At 39.9% G+C, this 23,982-nt stretch overlaps 2 protein-coding genes across 6 annotated transcripts in view; one reads left to right on the top strand and one right to left on the bottom strand.

The window, feature by feature from the left end:
• LOC139689262 (centromere protein I-like) overlaps positions 1–7,833 on the bottom strand; it is a 27,932-nt gene extending 20,099 nt beyond the window's left edge. Inside the window, exons 1-9 of one of the 2 annotated variants that reach the window (XM_071586304.1) lie at positions 7,742–7,833; positions 7,436–7,622; positions 7,218–7,367; positions 7,057–7,142; positions 6,846–6,970; positions 6,433–6,610; positions 6,125–6,216; positions 5,429–5,580; positions 5,115–5,339 (exon numbers count right to left, since the gene is read on the bottom strand). In XM_071586304.1, the coding sequence (XP_071442405.1) occupies positions 5,115–5,339; positions 5,429–5,580; positions 6,125–6,216; positions 6,433–6,610; positions 6,846–6,970; positions 7,057–7,142; positions 7,218–7,367; positions 7,436–7,610 (1,183 nt within the window). In that variant the 5' untranslated portion in view covers positions 7,611–7,622; positions 7,742–7,833. Of the gene's footprint in view, positions 1–5,114; positions 5,340–5,425; positions 5,581–6,124; positions 6,217–6,432; positions 6,611–6,845; positions 6,971–7,056; positions 7,143–7,217; positions 7,368–7,435; positions 7,623–7,741 lie in introns of both variants that reach the window. The other variant, XM_071586302.1, reaches the window with a different exon arrangement.
• Positions 7,834–8,221: 388 nt separating this feature from the next.
• On the top strand, positions 8,222–23,942 carry LOC139689263 (zinc finger CCHC domain-containing protein 17-like). 4 transcript variants are annotated; one of them, XM_071586306.1, is made up of 7 exons: positions 8,222–8,689; positions 8,787–8,945; positions 9,040–9,119; positions 9,390–9,516; positions 12,774–12,929; positions 16,320–16,418; positions 22,173–22,528. In XM_071586306.1, exons 1-7 carry the CDS (start codon positions 8,645–8,647, stop codon positions 22,212–22,214), a joined length of 708 nt encoding a protein of 235 aa, XP_071442407.1. In that variant the 5' UTR covers positions 8,222–8,644; the 3' UTR covers positions 22,215–22,528. The 4 variants fall into 4 exon arrangements, with proteins under 4 accessions (XP_071442407.1, XP_071442409.1, XP_071442406.1 ...); XM_071586308.1 differs by lacking the exon at positions 22,173–22,528 and adding an exon at positions 23,653–23,942 and having other exon boundaries at positions 8,232–8,689; positions 8,768–8,949; XM_071586305.1 differs by lacking the exon at positions 22,173–22,528 and adding an exon at positions 23,653–23,942 and having other exon boundaries at positions 8,232–8,689.
• Positions 23,943–23,982: the final 40 nt, after the last annotated feature.

The following is a 23,982-nucleotide window of genomic DNA, read 5'->3' on the forward strand; positions in this document are numbered from 1 at the left end:
GGTATGGTGGGCGAAGAGAGGGGTTTGTTGGGAGCAATCCTATGGAGGCAGGAAAAGTGGCTGAAGGGGGTATTGACCGGCAGCGGGATGTTGAAGACTGTAATTGAGGGGAGAATGTTAGGCAAACGAGGAAAGGGAAGGAACAGGATAGGGATGTTGGATGGGATGAAGGGAGGAAGAAAGTACTCAGAGCTGAAGAGGGGTCTGATGTAGAGTAGGATACTGAATTTTGTATTTTGTTAGGAATCACAAAATATTTATTTAGTAGCTGTGTCCATCCAAAAACCTAACTTAACCGCTAGATTACCTAATAATAATAATATACAAATGTGTGAGTGTATATATATATATATGTGTGTGTGTGTGAGTATATATATATATATGTGTGTGTGTGTGTGTGTAAATAATACAGATGTATGGCATCTATACACATTCAAGATAACTATGAAGCCCTGGGTGCAGGGTATCTATAAAAATTCATGATAACTACAAAGTTCTGCGTGCGCATTATACATAAGGTGCGGGTTAGATATGGGAAAATATGATAATTCATGATTGCAGTAGCTAAACATTACCTCAGGAAGAAAGTTGAATTAACAAAAATGGTAACTACTCGCACTAGGAGACAGTTTCCAGACACCTCCCTTACCTTTCTCCCCTCAGTTACAGGACTAATGTCGGAAGAGATTCCATGAAGGCTTTTACACATACCAAAGTCAAGAGTGACTGGCGGGCGGTAACCCCTGTGTGTTTCGAGTGCTTACGACGGGCAAGGGTCAATGCTATCAAGTACACCTTCGCTAGAGCGCTTTTTGTTGTTGTATGTTGGTTTAGCGGTTTGTTCCCTCCTAACCCTGTACCATTTTCAATTTACTTTTATATTTTCACTCTGAATATTCCCTCACCTTATCCTTTGCCCACCATCATGACTACGACTGTGATTGATCTTTCCCAGAATAAGAAAGAAACATATTGGTTTTATTAGCTTTGTAATGGAACTCTTCTCATCAATCCTTGGCTTTTTCATGAAAATTCGACAAGAAATTTCAGCTTAATACATGTCGTGAAGTAACGTCCAGAAATACATTCAACCACACTTATAAGACTTCTGAAGATAAAATATTTAAAAAGGACAATAATCACACTATGGCTGAGGTTACCTTTGAATTTTGCCAAAGATTGTGCATCATTTCCTGATCATGCCCCAACCACTGTTAAGAGGCACATTTATTGTGACACCCTTTCCCAATTTCAATACAATTTCTTATGGCACCAGCCTTAACAATCTTCTTGAATAAGTCAGCAGTCAAGAAGAAGATGGATTACAAGTGGTGTCTACGGAGCTCATATCATAGTATAATGTTTCATGCACAGGTTCAGATACGTTGTCATTCATACGGACAACTTTAGTTTTTTCAGCGGTTCCTCTTTCAGTCCTTAAACATCCACTCTTCCCTGATGAAATGATCTCGTGTCTTAATGATTCCATTCACCTTCCCCATCAACCTGGGGAAATATCAGCCCCATTATGCTTTCACGACAATTAAGTTCTGAATAAAACACAAATTATTTAGTGATGCAATCCAAGCAAGGGTGGCATTCAACAGTGTATTTTGTTCCTTATATCTTTCTGTTGTATTCACAGCATTGAACTAGTCCATTTTTCAATATTGATATACCCTCCCAAAATCAATCTGTCCACTTAACTTGGCGTAATTCTGAGTCTGTACAGTTCTGTGCTTCACTTGTCAGCTCCCCAACCAGTGAAACTGCAACCTCTTCCAAAAGTATCGATCTTGTTGTCACTAATCTCCACTTAAGTGTTACACCATACGTGTTTAAAGTTGGCTTTTAACCTCGTGGACAGTGGCGCCTCGCGCACGACTACGAATGCATGTGACATTGTATGTACGGCATTTCGTCATAACATCTAGTTCCTTTAAAAGCCCCAAAATTTCAGAGTTTAAAAGGACGCCTCGGTAGCTTAAGTGGCTAAAGCACTCGACCGGATATTGAGGGATCTGGGTTCGAGTCCCAGTCAAGGCGAATGATTTTTACGCTCTGAAATTGTTGCATTAAAATGCACATTAGCGGATGACTCCGTTAAAAGTTACTGTTGCGGCATCTCCCGCAGTTTCTTTGGAATTTGTCAAAGGGAAAACACCATACGTGTTTAAAGTTGGCTTTTAACCTCGTGGACAGTGGCGCCTCGCGCACGACTACGAATGCATGTGACATTGTATGTACGGCATTTCGTCATAACATCTAGTTCCTTTAAAAGCCCCAAAATTTCAGAGTTTAAAAGGACGCCTCGGTAGCTTAAGTGGCTAAAGCACTCGACCGGATATTGAGGGATCTGGGTTCGAGTCCCAGTCAAGGCGAATGATTTTTACGCTCTGAAATTGTTGCATTAAAATGCACATTAGCGGATGACTCCGTTAAAAGTTACTGTTGCGGCATCTCCCGCAGTTTCTTTGGAATTTGAAAATGATCACTCAAAGGTTGTCGAATTAGGCATTTCTGACCATTAGGCGCATATTGTATTTATCCGGAAGTCAAAGGAAATGGTGTGTAAGAAATATCAAGGGTGTTACCCAATCAATAGTGTAAATTCTTTCCATGAGCAATTGTGTCAAATGTAATGGCATACCTTGTACGATTTGAAGGGTGTACAAGAAACATACGTTTATTTCATAAGCAGTGTAAAACTTGTCATTGAAGTATGCTTTTCTAGAGGACTGGTTCCTGCGAAAGCCTATAATAAAACTAAGTGCATGGCGACAGATGAGGTAAGAGCAGCCAGCAATGAATTAAGGGCATTATGCACGGGATGATCCAGGCTTCATTAACTACTTCCAGAGCCATAATTAAGGGTATAAGTCTTTTCTGCTTCATGCAAAGAAATCATATTATAACCGAGTCATCAGCCAACCTGACAATATCACTGAAACATCATGGAATGCCATTAATAACATAACCGGGGGAAGGGTGCATGAGAAAGGAATTTTAACGTTAAAAATGGGGAGGGGGGCGGTCCATTCAATCCGAAACAAGTAGCTGAGTTTGCAATTAATTACCCAACTAATGTGCCTCTGAACTTACAAAATGGAATAATGAATAATGATAGATTTGATGTATGGCTATACCAGCATGTGATGTCTTCCATGGTTCTTTCCTGCAACAGAGGATGAAGTCTTGGGAAGTGCAACATGAGCCTAAAAAGTAAACAACAGTCAGAATGGACGATATCCCTTCTATGATTGTCGAAAAAGCTCAGAGGCAATAAGCAAACCCTTAACATTTATAATACATGAGTCCTTCACAAATGGTGAGTTTCCAGACTCTAAAAATAGCAAAGATAAAATGTATTCATAAAAAAAGGGGATGAGGATGATATTAACAGTTGCCGACCACGGTTCATATTGATTAATTTATCTAAAATCTTAAGAGTCAATAATCTTGGGAGTCAAAAGAATACTCTCTGGGTATATTCAATAATCTTTCACGTGTGTGTGACTCATTGCCAGAGTTGCAGACGATACAACTCTGGCAATGAGTCACAAGGACGCTAACTTATTGCAAGCTAAGTTTCGTAGCTCATTATTGCTTTGGAAAAATGGTTTAATGTTAACTAACTGCCTGTAAATGTACTAAATTATATTCAATGTAACAAATTATATTCAATTTCAAAAAAAGGGAACTGTCTCCGTTAGACTGCTTGAAAGGCCAACTGCTTAGAAGTGGGGACACAGCACCAAGAGTCTAGGTTTGTCTATTGACGAGTCCTTAAACAGATGGATTCATACCAATGGCCTGTGCTCTACTTTGGGAAAAAGCAGATTTATTCTAAGAAATTTTACAATAATTATAGATTTAAATACACTAAAAATGGTTTACTAGAGCAACTTTCAGTCAAATATGAGCTCCAGAATTATTTTTTGAGGAGCATCAACTGGCTTCCGTAGAGTTTTTATAATGCAAAAAAGATGTATCAGGTCTATAGCGAAAATACCCTTATGACAAACCTCATTTTAAAGAATTGAAAATTCTAACTTTACCTTGTCTGTGTATTCATTACCTATGTATGTACGTTAAGGATAATATGAAACAACAAATCACCAATGCTCAAGTACATGGGCATAATACTTGAGAGAGTGTTGACGCTTATTTTTTCTGACACTCCCATGTTTAATAAAGAGTCCCTTTCATGTGGCCTTCAAAATTTTGTACCAGCTGCCACCAGGCATAGCAACTGCTCCTTCTAGGGGTACATTTAAGGAATACCTCCAGCATTGTCTCACAGATAAATGCTATTATTGTGTGGGAGAGTTTCTGGAGTCTTCAAAACACTGAAACAGCTGATTGTTTGTTCTCTGACTTGTCCTACATTTTACTTTATTAAGTCTGGGGAGCGATAAAATTTATTTTATTTTATAAAATAACTGACACTTTCTTAGCTCCTTTTTACACACACAAAAGAAAATTTCAATTTCATGTTCTTCTTGGCTTAAAAACTTTCCCAAGAGAGGGCTTGATCATTACAAAAGCTGATGAGGGTATCAGGTATGGTCAATTTAGAATATTAAAATTATTTTATGATTTTATAGAATAACCCATCAGTCTCAAACTGGACAGGAAACCCCCACATAGGGTTGCTCCAACTTGTTTACCAAATGTGAGTAATGGAACATTATCGACGTTAACCCCCTATTAATACCAGATGGTCTCCCAAGACCCTTAGCAAGCAATTGGTCTGCTTATGCGTTGCCCATGGCACTGCCCCTTTTGTCACCTTCTTCTTCAGAAGTTGAGGGCACTTTTTTGAAAATTTTCAAAGTTCAAATCAACCTATGGTATCAAAAACTCAATTGAGTCAGCCAGTATGTAAATGGTGGTAACCGCTCTATCTAATTCCCAGGAAGCTGATAACTTTTGAGATTGAGAATCTGACTCCTTGTGTCCTAGCTACTGAGTCTGTGACCCTGCCCAATGTCTGCTGATTATTATGAAAGAAGCAGGGTATTAGGAGGACATGATGTAATATTCTGTGCTGCTATTAGGGAACTTGCTTTGTACAAAATTACGTTCAATTTTAGAGCACCACTGTCACCAACCTTCAAAATTTGCAAAATGCAGGTAGGAGAGCAAGCGGAGGATGAGAACACGATGGGTGTCGCCGTCCCACAAGGGCAGGTACTTGGAAAGGAAGCTGGAGACCACTGGGATGGGCTGGTTCAAGTACTCTTGCAGGGTCGAGAGCTGACGGAGCAGATGCCCTTCACTCCTGAGCCTCACCTCTGGCCTCCATCTCGACAATTCACTCTCTGCATCCAGAAACACTGGAAACAATGAATGTGAGGTTGCACATACACAGGCTATTGAATGCCATTGAAAATGTCAAAGTAGAGGATCCTGGAAACATTACCACTGTACAACTTGCTTTGCAAGTTAAGGGAGAACCTCATCTGGATGTCTGTGCCACCAAACGCAAGGGTGAACACACCAAAGGAGCAGCGCAGCAAGGCAAGTGACTGAATGGGCATCTCCAGATCCACAGAGCATGCACCAATGGACTCCCACCTGCAAGGACAGCACCACACCTCACTCCATAAGCATTTGCCATCCATTATTTTCTCCTAATGAGAGGAGGAGACCTAACTCGTGGAGTGCTTGCCCCATTTCCCTCCTTGGCTCTGTCTTTCCATCCTCCATAACATTCATCAAATTGGAAATTTAGATATTTTCCCAGTATTTGGAACCAATGAAAAAGAAAACGAAAGAGTGACGACTGCCAGAAGATGAGAATCGTTAACTCAGTTACAATAGTGAGTTCAATGCGTGTTTCTTATGGCACAAAAATTTCAGATACCTAACCAACAATGCGTTTAAAATGCTGCATGCACCATAAAGGATGAACATCAGGCACAACTACATGTATCTAGGACAAAGAGCCACCATGTGAACTTCTTGCAACATTGGCAAGAATTTTTATGAGTAATCACTATAAAATAAGATTATTGCTATCAGTTTTGAAAAAGTAAGCTTCTTCATATCCTTACAAGATTAATCCTTTATACCTTAGCAGAATAATGTACGCTAATATTCATGCAAATTAATGACTTACCTGTCAATGTCACTCAATCTGTAGACCTGAGAGTGATTACAACAGAGATCTGAGTAAATTATCTGGGGAATGATACTCGGGATTGGCAGTGCCTGAAATGAAGTAAAATCTTCATCAGCCATGTTTTGTTGTGTGTCAAAACTAACAGTCCACGAAAATACACACATAGGTTCTAGGAAAATTCTGGCAAGCAATGACACAATATGTGTACATAAGAACAAGAGAAACGATTGATGATTTGATGTCACTTTGTAAGTGGGCTTTGCCCAAGTCTATTTTTAAACAAAATCTTAAACGTATATTCTTACTTTTTCATGACGCGCTGATGAGTAGCTCATAACTTCCATGGACACAGAAGAATTTTTTTGGGACCTCTCTTTAGCCAACCGAAACCCAGGCTCGTAAATTTCTAAAGATGGCAGTAGTGGCTGATATCGTACAGTCACATACTCTGGTACCAGGTTTGGTTTCATATGTTTCAGTAAACTGAAATCATTCAGCATTAGAAAAATTGTCATTAAAATGTTCAATTCAGAAAGAAGTTGGCCCCTCCTGGAGGTAACACCAACACAATTTTCTTAACACAACGCAAATAGTGAGAACAGCGACACCTCAAATTAATCAACTGAACATAACTTTAACCTTTAGAGACGGGTATTTTATGTCAATGCCTTTGAAAAGAACATTACAATGAAGTATAAAGACAGTAATATCAGCTCACCCTAATAGCGAATCAAAATGACACTTTTTCCCAGATTTTTGCAGTTCCATCAACATCAGAATGTGCCTCCTTGTTATAAGATAATGTTTTGTGATACACTGAATAAAAGAGCACGCTTGGGGTTCCTGAAATCCAAATTAAAGAAATAACATAAAATTTAATATTTCTAAGTTAATCAACGGTACCATGGCAATTCATGTTCACATCTTACAATTCCAGGGTTACGGATCATGTTGAAGAAAAGTTCATACAAATCTTCAAACTTATTCGAATCCACTAAACCATTTCGAATGGCCCCTATAAAGTAATGAAGTCGTTAACAGAATACCAAGATCATTGTAACTAAGTACATGATAAGAGAGTTTTAAATACCAGTACACCACCGTAACATAAAGGCTGTTTTTGCGGGCGTGACGTCGGGTTCTTTCGATAAAAGCCACAAAATGATATCCGAGACAGCTATTTGCGGAACGGATATCCTAGGGATCAAACATTTGACTAACTCCTCGAAACATTGTAGAGCTGCAAAAAGTGAGTTATTAGTAAAAAATATATTTTGATAGAACAGCATATGCCAACCAGATAATTACGCAAATTAGTTGTAGTCAGCATAAGCACAAGAGTATTAATGGCTTCGTTATCCAGCCCATCCTGCATCCCATGGCAAAAAATATGCTTAAAGGCACACAACAATTCCTCTCTTTCAAACAGGAAAGTTTTATTGACTTTCCTCAGGTATAAAATTGCATCCTTGAAATCTTTCATGTTCACCGACACCTGAAAAATATGCGCGTATTTAACGTTAAATACTACCCAAATTGCATTTATCACCTCTATTAGAGACTAAAATACAATTTGTAAACACAAGAACTGTTTAAATTGAAAATAAATGCGACCTTTTGATGAAGACCTTCATTCAAGATATGCAGACAATTCAAAAATGTTTAACATGTTCGCACTAAAAAATTCCATACCGCCAAATTTCAACGTTTTGAAACCAGAAATTTCTGATGTCATCTGTTCAGCAGTTGCGGAAAAGCATGGAAAGCTCAGCCAAGGAGGGCGTGTCGATGTTGGCTCATCAGTAGTTCCAATAGTAGCCGCATGGAGGAAAAGCGTCTCCGCGTCACGTCTCAAACACGCAGACAGAGTGAGGAGGATGCATCGATTCCTTTTTTCAAACGCATTCATGAAAGCGTTTTGCGCTCACGAGTCATGAGTTTAGTTCACATGAATTTAAGGGCACAAATAGTGTGTTCTGCCCTTATGTGATCTACAGCAGCTTAATTCAGTGGCTTATAATTAAATAATAAGTGTTACTTGTCATACACTTCTCAGTTGAGGTTAACTTTGAACTGTAATATGAGCATGCCACGAGAGGGCAGCAATGAATTCCAGTCTTTTCATTAAAATTTTGCAAGACAGCTAGAAACAACGGAAAATAAAGATTTGTTACTTTCCTCAGCGTTGTCCATTCAGAAATAAATATTAACTACTTGAGTAATCAGCACGACCTATCATCGTGTACGTAAACTATTGAATGTTAGGCCAACGCCACCTGATTGAGATCTCTGCACGCTACCCAATTATTTTTATACACTTAGGAAGAGGAACGGCGAAGACGCATGCGGTATATGCGGAAAGGGGTCTGTCAACAAAAAGAAATTTGACAGTATCAATAATTTTGTTCGTAGCGTTAAACTTAAGTGAATATGTAATATTATAATTTATTTATAAGGTGCATTTAAGTTTATTTGCTGAAGCTACGTCGAATATATGTATTAAGGAAGATTTGTGCGATGGCAGAACATGAACATCTTGTCAAGACAATATTCATCGGAGAGGTAAATAGTTAGCGTTTAGCATTGCATTTTTGTGTGAATGTTATGATGAGCCTATGGACTTTTATCTAATTAAGACAGGTGTCATTTTACTTTTTAGGTTGCAACTGTGCAGCCCTATGGAGCATTCGTGAGAATACCTGGGATATCCAAACAAGGACTAATACATCGATCGCAAGTGTCATCTGCTCCCGTCGACGATGTTTCTGATGTTCTTAACCGCGGGGACAAAGTATACTGTAAAGTTATCAGTGTCACAGCAAGTAATCTTTCCACTTATTGCTATTCCTTAGTTGATCACTGAAATAATATATCTAAGATTTTTTTGTTAATGCCCAGATTTTACAATTTAGAATGGAAAAATTGGCTTATCGATGAAACACGTCAATCAAGGTAGTGGAAAGGATTTGGATCCTAATGGTGTACAATTACAGTGAGTGTTATTGATTGTAGAGGTTGAAAGTTTAAAGGACATAATAAAATATTAGTTAAATTAATTAAAATTAATTATAAATTTATAAATAAATTAGTTAAAATAATAAAATAGTAGTTACTCAACGCATGACTATTAAATAGTTTAAATGTAGAATTTTCAATCGGAACAACACTGAGGGAGTTGAAATCCTGTGGAAACTATTTTGCGAAGTGTGTTGGTCGTCCTATTTCACGTACACATTAAAGTTTTGAATTCCTTTTGATATAGATTGGATGAACAACGACGGAAAACTTTCTTACCGAACTCCAAAAAGAAGATCGAGTTGGAGGCTGTGTTCAATACAACGTGCTCGAAGTGTGGAACGAGAGGGCACATGTCAAGAGATTGCTTTAAGGTAGATTAATATTTATTATTTCTTTGGTTGGATGGGACAACATTGCCCATGGATCGAGATGATGCGGTGGCTAGCGTACTGGCTTCCCACCCAGAGGGTTCGAATCCTGGAGGCGGCCGATATTTTTCAGTGGTATCCCTATCCCTACTCGAGGTGCATTGTGGAGAGCACTTTTAGAACTCCGGACCCCTAGGCGCCTTTCGATGAGTGTAGGCCAATGCCGACGACTGGTTTCTCTACACCCTCCTATCCATATTGGTGTAAATGAGCTTAGCTGTCGGTCGACAGCCCTTGAATTATGATAAAATTTATGCTGAAGTATAAAAGTGAACTTCTAAGAGCGACGCATCAGTTAAAAAAGAGGAAAATTAACAATAGTTACGGTTTGATGAATATGTGGCGGAACCCTACTGCCGGAGGTCATGTCTCTGAAGACGTCTAATGGAAGTTGTCTCCTTGGGATGTCGTCCAACTCTTGTGCGCAGATAAACTCAAAGGGATGAAGTATTTCCCAGCACACTGCGGAGGACATGAAGGATTGGATTATTTTATTTCTCCTCGAACCTAGAAAGGGAGGAGGTGTGGCCTGTACCAAAATTTCCAATGTTATCAGGATCTACAGTAATTTTTTCGCGCCCGAGGTAACCTTTTGCGACCTCGTTCCTTTCTCGAAGTCGTATTAAGGCCGGCGCGAGAACAGCAAAACGAATATAAAAATTAGGAAGCTTCATGGTATGGGAGACTGCCATGTCATCAGGGGCGACAAGCACTTGTCGTCAGCAAGTAATAATTTCCCTTTGGTGGGCCGTCAACAATCCCTTTGTAAGTAACAAACCCTTGGAAACTGCAAGCTTTCCAACGTGTGCACGGTTTAAGAATTGCTTATGCCCATTTGGCTGCAACGCTCAGCCGCCGCCCCCCCCCCCCCCCCCAAGTCCGTCACCACTTGAGGGTGGTCACGCTTATCTTGTGTCAACCCACACCCTCCATTTGGCCTCTCACAACAACCTTCGTAATCACTCTATTGGGATGAGACACCCGTTTAATGGTAAGAAAGTGACTTCTTGATTGGGTACACCACTTCTGACCTCTCATGACTCCGACACCAACAGCAAGGACCCAGATGGGGCCCTCACCAGGAACCCGCAAACAACAGGTTAATGATAGTGATGGCGGGTGTGGACTCCGTCCGTTGTTGTGGGAGAATGAGAATAGTAATATGTTACTGTCCACTGACCAAACAAATCATATGAGATTAGGAGTTGGCATATTCGATCAAAAGTACAAAATTTCGACACTATAAAAATGCTTAAAAAAGAGCATTTACGTTGAAGCTTGTTGTTAAAACACAATGCCGCATAACTGATTGTCATTTAAAAGTTCATTCATTGAATAATAGCACTTGATTAGATGGAGTTTCCCCAAGTTTCAATTGGAAATGGCATTATTTATCACTGGTTTTCAATGAGAGTTTGGTAATTTGTAGTAGTAGTAGTTTTGAGGGGAGGCGACCGACAGCTAAGGTCATTTGCGCCATAGGGGAAGGACAGGAAAGGATGAAGGGTGGAGAGAAACCCGGCGTCGGCATTAGCCTACTCTTTACGAAAGGCGCCAAGGGGTCCGCGGCTTAACGTCCCATCCGACGGACGGCGTACTCACTCAAAGTGCCCTCCACAAAGCACCTCAAGTAGGGATTGAGATACCTCTGAAAAATATTCAACACCGCCGGGATTTGAACCCGCGCCCTCAGGGTGGGAAGCCAGTACGTTAGCCCCCGCACCATCTTGATCCCCTTGGTAATTTGTTATTAAGTCTTACACCCATTACCATTGGGCCTTTAAATGAAATTGTGACTTATGGTAACTTGTGTGGATGTTGTGATGCTTTCTAGTTGAATAAGAGTGAAGCTAGCTAATTGTGTGTGAGAGATGGACATTTTTTATGGCAAATATATGTATGATTAGATGAAATGTTAAGGACATTTAATTTGTTGAGTAATACATGGTGTCCTATAAGCAGACATGGTGAGGGTCATGCTCTTGTGCTTCTGCGAGGCCTGTTTGCCAAAACTTGCATTTGAAGGCTGGCGGCTATGTCAATGGTTACACTCATTTCCATGGCAGCAGAACGCAGGTCACCCTACGAGGGCGGTGCATGGGCCGAGCAAATAGGTGAAGTGCAGGAAGGCGGGAGAGACACAGGATTGACGAGGGGAAGTGCACCAATGTCAGATGCCCTAATGCATAGTTGTGCTCCCTGTGAGCCATGTTGACAGTTTGCTGTTACCATGATGAAGTATCTGTAATTTGGATACTCAAACACATGTGATAATGGTGGGGAATGGTGCACCAGGATGACACTGCGTGCAGCGAAATGGCATTTTCCCCATTGCCTAGCCATGCCACCATCGTGGTATGTTTGTGGAAGCTGAAGGCTCCCTGCCATCACACTTGGCCCAAACGCCCAGCTGAGGCCATCCATTAAGCTCAGGGAATTGAGCTGTACTGTAAATCTCCAGCAGTTTCACAATATCTGGAAAAGTTTCTTTGCGCGTGTGTGTGTGCGCGCCTCCATGTATTTTGGTTATCCTTGTTTTTTTTTTATTAATTGTGCTTCAACATGCATCCAATAGCAGACAGGTGATATCGAGAGTTCACTGTACAAGATTACTATATCCATGTATCGAAAAGGCTTCCATCATGCTGCCTCGTTAATTCATGATAATATACCACGAAATATAAAAATAACATCAACCAAAGACATTCAAATAAAAGAGAGAATTTCCAGCAAAAGTACCTGTGTCTTCTGTCCAAGACTCTTTGGACACATTGCACTTCTTCCCAGTTGCTTTAATGGCACCTTTTTATTCCCTATTTTCTTTTGTATTTGAAATTGGATAATTTGTCAAAATTGGTCTCATGTTCTTGTTTTATAATTGTTTTGTCAGTACTGTACTTTATCTTACTTGTGTTATGTCTGCTGACCAATTTGTTGAATAAAATTAATGTAATTACCAGTGCTCTTATCCCACCACTATGAGACTCGTGCATCAAATGATGTGGCAGTATATTGACCATAACATGCTACTTGGATTGGAAACAATTTTCAAAATGAACTGGCAATTCTGAGTATCTTATGATGACACATAGATGCCATAGGAATGATAATTGCACTGTAATGATTGGCATTACTAGCCTAATTAAATGATAGCAAGTAATAGTTCACTTTTTAACGTCAGACTTCTGTTTAAATAACAGCTCCCTGATGGTAAAATTTATGACCTGCTACCAGACGATGATGATGGTGAAGTGTCTGAGAAGAAGGGGCGTGAGATTGAATTGAATCTCGCTGGAAGTCAGGAGGACAATTCGCTCCCAAAAACTGAGAAGAAAAAAATGAAGAAGAAAAAGAAGGTACGTGGAGTCTATTTGTATTCCAAATTTGGGAAAGAAAATGTGTCTCACATATTATTGCCAATGCCCAGTTTGAAGTTTATATATGAATCCTGGCAAATTGAGATGAATGGAGTGGAGTCCACATGAAAGCTTGTATTTTTCAGCGTTGGTTTTGACTTACACTCACTGCATTCATTCATCAAGGAGACCAGGGCTGGGATTGCAGGTCGTAATATATGCGTTGAGGGTTGGGCAAGGCCCGGGATTGTTTCAGCCTCTTGACATTGGTCAAAGGTTTGTGTAAGTCAAGAGACGGACTTATCACTTAGTTGAGTTGTTAGTCCAGTAGTTGAGCCCCTGAAGCTCTTGTGTTTAAGAAAAAATTGAAATTAAAGCTTGACATTAAAACATGAATTTATAAAGTTTTTTTACAGTTATTACACACTCCATGTAATGATGAGTTTCTGGCTTTGAAGTCGTTTATTGGGTGACATGGGTTTGGTTCCTTCCAAGCTATGCAATCATGGTTGTTTTGTGAATTATGCTCACTGCATTTTCTGAAGACACTGAGTGAAATTAAACAAATTTTCCTTTTCTCCAAAATCATTGTTTTTTTAGTCATCAGTTTAACTCATTCTTAAGAAGAAAGCTTTGTGTTTGGGGGCTGCTGACCCAAATTCCTTTCAGAATGAAAAAAGGAAATATCATCTGTGGACTAATTATGTTGCAAGTGTGTAAATAAAGGGGATATGAATTATAAGAGGAATGAATGACAGAATTTGAAATATTGATGCTGGTGGGACATCATAATTAATCAAATTGTATTTGGCAGTGATTTGGAAAATGATCAAGCTTTGAAAAAATGTAAAAGATGTTGCATTTCATCATGCTTGTACGTCTTAACCTGTATTCTGAAGTAAAATGCCAATAATCGTTAAACATTTGCAAGAGAGTCAGTTAGTTGAGTATTTCGTTCACTTGCTGAGGTATTTAAACAACTCAGACTAACAAGTAAGTACCTAATTCTGATAAATATTCTTTATTTGAGAGAAAAAGTGTGTTACCTGAAAAGGAAGATACTAATAGTAGATATTAAGTTTTTTCCAAAAGCAAGGTTAGAAAGTTGGGAAAATTTCAACAAATGAAGTAAACAGAATTATTTTTTAAATCCCCTAAACAATGGCTGTTCAGCAAAAATTTTGGTGCAACAAACCAAATACAAGGGTGTATAATGTTTGAACCAGAAACTAATAGAAAGAATAAATTGACCTTACTTTTTTAGACTGACTGTCGCAAAAAATATTTCCTCAAGCAGTCAAGGGTTTCTTGCACCACAATAAAAGTTAAGATGAAGGGGAATATTGAGATCAGTGTGGTTCATCAATTTTAGCATGCCTTGCTTTGTGAAGTGCTAAGTTGTTTATGAAATTGGGGAATGTGTTGTGTGATTTACTGGTTTTTAAAAAACGGAAGTCCTATGATAATTTTCCAATTTTGGTTTTCAATTGATGGTATTTGTTAAACTCGGATGAACACCACACCAATCTCAATACTCCCCTCCTTTTTTTTACGTGTTTGCTGTGGTGTGAAAGACACTCCATGGTTGAAGGATTTATAATTTAATATTGACCAAGACTAATAGTTTTGCATTGCGATTTTAGTTGAATGAACAAGAATCTCACTAAGAGGTATTAATTGAAGATATCCCAAGGATAATATAAGTAAAGGTTTCTCACTTATGTTGTTGGGGCGGAGTGGTCGAGGTAGTGTGCTTGTTATATTGGCTGGGGAGCCTACATTCCATTGCATGCAATGTCTCTGGGCACCCTCAACTTCCCCAAAACTTTGATTTTTTTGGGTACCAGATCATCCTGGAAATCCATGGAAAGTAGAGGGATTGGACCTGGGACCCCTTAACACCCTGTTAATGTGTGGAACTCACATGCAGTTAAAGGCTTAGTATTGGGTGAGTTCTAACTTCACATCTCTAACCGACCTTCGGGTTAATAAACCTGATATGTGTATCTTCTTTTAATATCAATATGATCATACCCTCATCATTTCAGAATTTCACAGAGTTAAACCAGGGAAAAAATCTATTTTAACCACAACTGAAGCATTCATACTGTTATACCTCATTCATTACTCTACGTATCAATGATATATAGGGTTGTTTGTATAAGTAAGTACCATTTTGAAATAAAAAACACAGGTGCTCTTTTTAAAACGATTCAGTTGAAACATGAAAGTTTGTATCCAAATATGCTTTTCAAAATAATACAGACCAACATTGAGGCACTTTGCACATTAACTTCCATTCTCATAAGAAATCTGCCACCTGATGTCCCAACCACTGCAGAATGGCCATTTTGGCATTATTGGGGCAGAAGTCCCCCAAGGTGCTTATGAAAGTGCAAGGACATGTGTTAGTTGCAAGGTGAGGGCTTTGGGGAAGGTGATCAAGTTGCTCGCAACCATGTGATGCGATGCTACATTTGGGCAGGTATTGATTGCCATGAAGCTAACCTTTTGTTTTAGACTGCTCGATGCACTCGGGTTAAGGTCCCACAATGTGCCTTGGAATTTATCGTTGCCACCCTGAGGCAAACATTCCAAGAGCAACATCCCCTGCCTATCCCTGAAAACAATGCGCGTGGCTTTTTGGACTGAAATCATTTGCTCAAACTAATTTCATGGGTGATGTTGAATGCTGTTGAATACCATGGATTGCTGTTTTGGTTCTGAGTCACCCATGTTTCCTTGCCAGTGGCGCTTTGGCTTCAAAACTCATCACTGTGCTGATTTAGGAAAGTCTTAAGCTATGGCTACTTCAATTGGTTTTATGCACCCCTCAATAGTAATTTCTTTTACCCCAGACAGTACAAATTCTAATCAAAGTGTTCTGCACACTATTTCATTAAGGGTAGTCATTAAAATGAGAAGAAACTATTTAGGCGATAATGAAATCATGAAAGTTCTGTTTTCCTTAACTTTTGCATCTACTTTCTGCACCAAATCTCCTGTAATGACAGATGGTTGCCCACTTAGTGTCTAATCATGTATGTTAGTATGGCCATCTTAAAATGCTCAAACCCTATTTATTGACATTCTATCGATCTTAAGGTTTACTCCATACACTTTGCTAATCTGCCGATTCAATTTCGACTGCGTTTGCGTCTTGTTTCCTCAGGAAATGAATCTCGGTGATTATTTCAGAATCGGCAGAATTTTTATTTTTCTGAAGCATTTAAATGTGCACAAACATGAAAATGGACAAATACTTCTGTAAAGGCATCTGTGACCGCAGCCATATTCAAAAATGGTACTTACTTGAAGAAAGTGTAACTCCTGCGCTTGATACTTCTTGCTTGTGTTAACTTATTTATCTTTTTTTGAATTTTCCACCAGGAGAAGAAGACCAAAGTATGCAAAGAGAAAAAAAAAAGAAAGGCTAAGAAGAAAAAGAGCATGAAGAGTCTCACAGATGATGATACCTCGTCATCAGACGTAAGGAATTCATAGCTGAAATTATTAATGCAAAATGTTTTCCGAAGGAAGTTATGGTTCTGTACCCTGTGTGTCTGTGCATGTACAGGGTTCGTCCGGAAAATAAGTGTACTGAGCTCAGGAAAAAAAATTTATTACACTTTTACATATCTTAAGCTAATATTCCTCAAAATAGGACCCTTGTGAGTCGATACACTTGTTCCAGCAGCGTTCCCATTCCTGGAACGTTCCCGCGAAGGCATCATCGGGAACCTCTCGAAGACACGTCGTCACGGCCTCTTTGACGGCGTCCAAAGTCCCGTATCGCGTTCCTTTCAAACTCCTCTTTATCTTCGGGAGAAACAACGTTCTCTAAAAAATGTGCATCATTTTTGCAGTGATCCGCAAGTTGTGTCGCGATTTCCAAACGATTGAGTCTTTGATCATCACTGAGCACTTTCGGCACCAACTTTGCACACATTTTTCGCATCTGTAATTGCTCCCTAATAATCTCGTGCACTATTGTTTTTGGCACATTAACTGCTCTGCTATCATCCGAACACTAAGACGACGATCAGAGTTCGGTACATCGCGAACTTTTCGCACATTTTCGTCGTTGATGGGCGTCCAGGCCGTGGTTCGTCCTCGACCTCTTCTCTGCCCTCCCAAGAACATCTTGTGCCACCGAATGATCATGTTTCTGGACATGGCTGACTCCCCGTTAGCCTGGTTAATCATACCGACAGTTTCGGTAGACGATTTCCCAAGCTTTACCGCAAATTTGATGGAATAACGCTGCTCCAAAAACTTCGGCATCGCGTTCCGTGACGTGGGTCGAGCGTGGAGGTTCGCGTTAACAGAGCTCCTCACTACACCACAGCTCAGAGCCGACTGCCTTTTTCAGCGTCGCTTGCCAACATACCTCCCTCCAATCGCAGCCCGTCAGAGCGGTGCTGGGCGCGCCTGGAGCGGCGGGAAAAAATCAGTACACTTATTTTCCGGACGAACGCTGTATATATGTATTGATGAAGTAGAAGCAGTCATGAGATCAATATAATATTAGCACGATACAATAGAACACGAAATACAAGAGACCTTTTACGTGTTATCTATTTTATTTTGTGTACTATTATGCCGTCCAAATGCTATATATAAATATATATACTGGGTCGTGGTAAGGGTTGGACTGCTGACCGAAGGGTCCTGGTTCGACTCCCGGGTAAGGCACTCTGGGCACCTGCAGCTCCACCGAAACTATTTGATTTTTCGGGTACCAGATCTTCCTGGGAAACCATAACCGGCAGAGGGAAAGGAACTGGCCCCCCCTACCCTGATAATTGTGAATTTCACACGCCGTCAGGCTTAGTACTGTGTAAACTCTACCATCCCTACCAGACCGACCTACAGGTTGATTACTGTGTTTATGGTTTATATATATGTATATTTATATTTAGCAATCTACCAGCAGTTAAGGTAGGTTTTGGATTGACACAGCTACTAAATAAATATTTCATCACTCCTAGCAAAACACAATCCAGCAACCTGCTCTACATTAAGTCCTCCTTCATTTCTGTGTGCTTCCTACATCCCATCCAATGTCCCTATCCTATTCCTGCCCTTTCCTCATTTGCCTAACATTCTCCCCTCTCTCTATTACAGCCTTCAACATCCCACTGTCGGGGATTGAGATGGTGTGGGGGCTAACGTACTGGCTTCCCATCCTGAGGGTGCGGGTTCAAATCCCGGCGGTGTTGAATATTTTTCAGAGGTATCTCAATCCCTACTTGAGGTGCTTTGTGGAGGGCACTTGGAGTGAGTACGCCGTCCGTCGGATGGGACGTTAAACTGCAGACCCCTTGGCGCCTTTCGTAAAGAGTAGGCTAATGCTGGCACCGGGTTTCTCTCCACCCTTCATCCTTTCCTGTCCATCCCCTATGGTGCAAATGACCTTAGCTGTCGGTCGCCTCCCTTAAAAACTACTACTACTACCATCCCACTGTCGATCAATATGCCCTTCATCTATTCTTCCTGCCTCCTTAGGATTTCTCCCACAGTCCCCTCTCCTCACCCACCATACCTGGGACTTCCTCTGTTGCTTTCCATTCGGTCTATTTCACCTTGTACATCCTTCTCCTCACCCGCATTTCATAAACCTCCAAACTACGTCTCTCCTCCTCTTTCAGTGACATCATTTCTGTGCCGTAAATAGTTACGCTCCATATCAAAGTGTTGATGAGTCTTCTTACAAGTTCTTTTCTCGTATCATCCTTACTCAACGTCCCTGTCGTCAACTCCCTCCTCCTTGTAAAAAAGCCTCTTGGTATAGTGCAATTCTTCTCCCTATGTCCCTACTACTTTGACCGTGTTGGTCCAAAACACTTCCGAGATACATAAACTGTTTTACCTGCTCTAGTTTTTGCCCTCCTATATTCATGTTAACCATAGTCTTTTTCTTTCTAGAAAATCGCATAACCTTTGTTTTATTAATATTGATTCTTGTCCCATACCTGCCTCAATGAATTTCCAATTCACTCGGCAATGCTTGCAACCCCTTGGCTGGCTGACAAACTAAAGCTTTATCATCAGCAAACCTAACTGATTTTATGAATTCCCCGCCCACTTTCATTCCTATCTTCAGTTCTCCCCATGCCTCTTTAATCATTTCCTCTGCATACAGGTTGAACAGCAACGGTGATAATGGGCAACCCTGCCTTACACCTCTTCCTAACACTGCCCATCTGGACTCCCCATTCCCCACTCGCACCTGAGCAGTCTGAGACATGTACAGGTTGTGGATTAGCTTCCTTTCTCTCCAATCTATTCCTATTTTCTGCAATATACTCATTAGTTTTTCCCAATTCACTCTATCAAACTCTTTTTCAAAATCTATGAAACAGGCAAATACCTCCTGGTTGTGTTCTATATTCCACTCGATTAATAATCTCATCACTGCAATGGCATCGTGCGTACCTCTCCCCTTCCTAAACCCAAACTGATCATCCCCTAAGTAATCATTTGACCTACTCTCTATCCTTTTGTTAATGATCCTTAGAACAACTTAAGCTGCGTGGGATATCAAACTTATTGTCCTATAGTCATCACATGATGTAGCCTTAACCTTTTTCAGAATAGGAACTAAAACTGATCTCACAAAGTCTTCCGGCCCGATTCCTTCCTCATAGATACTATGAATCAGCCTATATAGCCTCTTCCTACCACGTTTTTCTAAATCTTTTAGTAGTTCTGCAGGAATGTTGTCTACCCCTACGGCCCTATTTGATTTCGTCTCTCTTAATGCCCTTTCTATCTCATTGTTTAGTATGCCTAGACCTAAGCTATCTTCATCTACGTCATTTTCCTTTTCTATGTCTAACCTTGCTCTAAGTTCTTTACTATAAAGTCCTTCTATATATTCCCTCCATCTTTCTTAGATCTTTTTTGTTTAAACTATTATCTTACCTGCCTTGTCTCTAAGTTGTAGCACATCTTCCTTTCTTACTTCTCGTTAATGAATTAACCTTGCACACCAATTTCACCCGTCCTCGGCAAATTTCCATGCCCTTGCCCTGCATCTTCCACCTTGCTTCTTTTGTGCCCGTTTCAATTTATCATTTAACTCAATTAATGAATATATTGCATGAAATAGGATTTGTTCACCCAAATTACCCTTCTTGGGCATTCCTTTGAGATGCTCTTAATAGGTAAATTAAATGAAACCATTTGATCATCTCCTCCCAAAGAAACTGGATCCTGTGAACTTTTTCAGTGAGTGCCTCATATTATTATAATTCCTAGCAGTAAATAATTTGATTGATCGAAGAAAAGATTGCTTGGCACAGTATTCAGTGAGGCTGATTTTGAACTCTTGTGATATTCACCTCTTTCTCAAAAGATAAATCCTTACTTTCAAATATAAGGCTGTCACAGTCTCTTGGCTCTGTTGCCCTAGTGTAAAGTTATTGAACTATGATCTATCAAGGAAGGCACTAGAATTCTCTGCTTTTGATTCCTCCCTCTTTCTGCCACCAGTTCTCACACAGCTTATTTTGCCCTCGGTGACTTGATGACGCGTTAGGCTACTGCATAAACTTTTGTGCTAAAGTGCTGTCTTAAATGCTTGCATGTGTAGATGACTGTATGCATTGGTATGGCGGCTTCTCTTGTTCAAATCGATTTTACTGAATGGCTAATGACATTTTCCCAATAGTGTTGAGCCACTTCTTCCCTAAGTAATGAGCATTAAAATACAGCTCACACTATTCTTTGTGGGCCTTCCAAATTTCTGTTGTAGATGAAAATTTCTGTATGAAATGAGGCATCCTCGCTGTTGACTACCAGCACAAGAAAAAAGCTTGATTGGAGGTGAAGGAAATTCTACCGCCAAAATGGCAATGGTTGACAAAAGAAAGTGTCATGTGAAAGTATGCCTACAGCAGAAAATGAAAGGTGCCAGTACTTTGATAATAATGCATGGTGCTTCATTAGGACTTGTGCATCCAAAGATCAACGGAAAAGTATGTCTTTCCTTCACAATAAAAGCCCCATATGCTGAGCATCAAAAATGTTCACCGGGGACTTACTGGGCCCATTTTACAGCCACGAAGTGTGAATATTTTCAAATAAGTGCCGCTTATCACAATGGTCTCCTGCACATACATATAAAAAAAATCATAGACACAGTAATCAACCCAAAGGTCAGTTTAGTACGTGATGGCAGAGTTCACCCAGTACTAAGCCCTATATGGCGTGTGAAATCCACACATCAGGGTAGGGGGGCCAGTTCCTTTCCCTGTGCCGGTTATGGTTTCCCAGGAGGACCTGGTACCCAAAAAATCCCTGTAGCTTGGGTGGAGCTGCAGGTGCCCAGAGTGCCTTACCTGGGACCCTCCGGTCAGCAGTCCAACGCTCTACCCACTGGACTACCGCGACTCACACACATACATATATGTGTCGAAATATATCAAAGAGCATGTATACAGAGTGAGGCGCTTGAATCTGGACAAATTTCAGTTTGAATTTTCCATCATATCGTAGTTCCACTGGAGGTCGTGATTGGTGTTCTTGAAAGCTATAGGCATCTAGTAAACAGTTATAATCTTAAAATGGCCGAGAACTTATATACAAGTGCGTAGTACAATCGAAGAGCCACTATTATTGAAAGTTTTTGCACTTGACGTTATATTTCAATTCTTCGGGTACCCCAGATCAACTATATACAATAATGTGGCTAAGTAGAATGCTTCGGAGAAGTCTGGGGAAGGTTATGCCTACCCGGCGAGGAAATGCGTGTTTGTCTGGATTTAAGCACCACACCCTGTATATATGGCCATGGTTGGCTGAATTTTTAATTTTATAAAGAAGAAAAGTATTCAATGTTTCATGATATATGTTCAGGCCACTCTAGATGGGCAACGTTCATTTTAGTTTCAGGATGTGATATTTCCTCATGTAATTACAGTCTTGGTTCCATTATCTTTCCCACCAATTTATTGAGATAAAATCATCCCATGATGTCCCATCTCTAGGGGTAGCCTCAACACAAAGGAAGAAACAACATCACTCTTTAAATGACAAAATATGCGTTTTAATGGCTTACGATATTTTTATTATTTCCGTGGTTCAAACGAGAACTTAATGACGTTACCAAGTGAGCAGTTTGTCTCACATGAAAGCTATACACAAGTTGGGTTCTCCATACCGTGCAGAAAAGCAAGTACATCTAAGCTGGCATCTGATGGTTGCAACTTCTTCTTGATTACTTTTTATTTTCTTCAGGGTCAAACCAATTCAAGTGATAGGGCCGGGCCTCTCTCTTAATTCCTACCAAGTGTGCTATTTGATGACTTTCCGACCAGGCAGAAACATGTAGCTGCTCTCGCCTTTTCACTCCCCCTCCCCCAGCTTGCAGTCAATTAGGAGCTCAAAGTCATCTCTGCTCATCTATTTTGCCTGAGAGCAGGCCAGCTATGGAATGGGAAACAACACACTGAATAAACAAAGTGTGATGTGGATAAGAGAATGAGGTTATTAATAAAAAATGTGTTTTTCTTGGTATAAAGTAAAAATATTATCTGATGATTTTCTAAAAAAGAAAACTACTCCCACTGTCTGTTTTGTATATTTATAAACCCATGAGTAAAACGTGGTTTGACTTTTCCTGGATAACTATTTTTCCTTTGTTAATCTCATTCCTTTCAGCAGATCTAACGGTATGCCATCATTAGTCGTCTTAGCAATAACTTCAATTTTTCTCTAAAAAGAAAGAAGTTTAGAATTAATAAATCTATTTTTTTAAGAAAGAGATTTAGAATTAATGAATTTCTCTTCATTTTTCCTCCAAAAGAGTCGCAGATAATTGAAATTGTACTGGCACTAATACATAGCATAGGTTCCTGTTTGAATAGGAATTTCCCCATACGTTTAAACTTTCTCCTCCTCTTGTGCAGTTGTGACTGGGCATTTCTCGAATGTTGTGCATTTACCCTTAGAGTAATCACTAAACTCGAATACTAGTACTCATAATTTCAAGAATCTCAGTGATAATTAAAAAAAGGAGAAGCTTGGAAGCGTTGTGGTTTCCACTGTTGGATGGTGTACAAATGGGTCCTGGGAATGCATTGGATGAAGGAATGCATTTGCCTTGGAGGCTTACTTTTCTATAGGTAGCTCGATCATCGCCACACAGCGAGCATCCTATGGGCGCTCCAATATTGCTGTCCGAGCTTGTGTTCCTGGCCAGCAATCAAATGATCCGTGGTTAAAAAATGGAAGTGTGGAATAGAGGTGATTGGTGGAACAGTCCACAAGATGAGCCCCAAAAAAATCAAGGCAATAAGTCGGTCCTTTTTATGATATCCTCGGTGTTGTGCACACGAGCACATAGCTGCCCTTGGCATTTCTGATCAGTCTTTGAGGCAATTGCTTCATTATGACCTTCACTTTTATCCTTGCAAGTTGCTCGTGGTGCAAGAACTCGATATGCGCTACACTATTTTGCTGCTAGGCAAAGTGTGAAGCGTTCCTTGAGACTGCATGACAATGCGATAGGGATTGTACTCTAAATTGAACTTCATCCAAGCAATGCTGCATCTGGATTAGCATCATTTCATGTTCGGATGATTTTGCCCATTAATGTTATTCACATCACATTTGTAAGTTAAAAATTAGACTGAGACAGTGTTCGACAAGTAAAAATTCCTGTACCTAATTTAATGGGCCGAGAGCAGGTGATTATATCTTTTGTTCCTCATCCAAGGTTCCCAATGGCTCGGGAAGAGAAGCAGAGGCTCGGAGGAAAAAGTGTAAGAGATCTCATTCTTCTAGTTCATCAGATGAGGAAGAATACATAAAAAGAAGAAAGCATTCAAACACGAAGAAGAAGAAAAGTGGAAGATAAAACTCAACAACAATTATCTTAACGTACATACATGTTTTGATATTATTCAAGACATCATATCCTTGGACCTTCACAATAAATATCACGTGTTAGTCTTTTGTATCTTGATTGGTTTTTAATATATTTCTATTGTAATGATACGTACATGATGCAAGATTTTAGTTGTCTTCTACTATGTCCTACTTTATG

Source organism: Hetaerina americana, unplaced genomic scaffold (genome assembly GCF_022747635.1).
Source record: "Hetaerina americana unplaced genomic scaffold, ioHetAmer1.1.p SCAF_217, whole genome shotgun sequence".
In the NCBI taxonomy this organism is placed as follows: Eukaryota; Metazoa; Arthropoda; class Insecta; order Odonata; family Calopterygidae; genus Hetaerina; species Hetaerina americana.

Excerpts from the sequence above, each read along its gene's own strand:
- LOC139689263 (XM_071586305.1), top strand. The coding sequence starts at position 8,645 with ATGGCAGAACATGAACATCTTGTCAAGACAATATTCATCGGAGAG. Across the intron at positions 9,517-12,773 it reads TGTCAAGAGATTGCTTTAAG|CTCCCTGATGGTAAAATTTA; the intron begins GTAGATTAATAT and ends TTTAAATAACAG. Across the intron at positions 12,930-16,319 it reads AAATGAAGAAGAAAAAGAAG|GAGAAGAAGACCAAAGTATG; the intron begins GTACGTGGAGTC and ends ATTTTCCACCAG.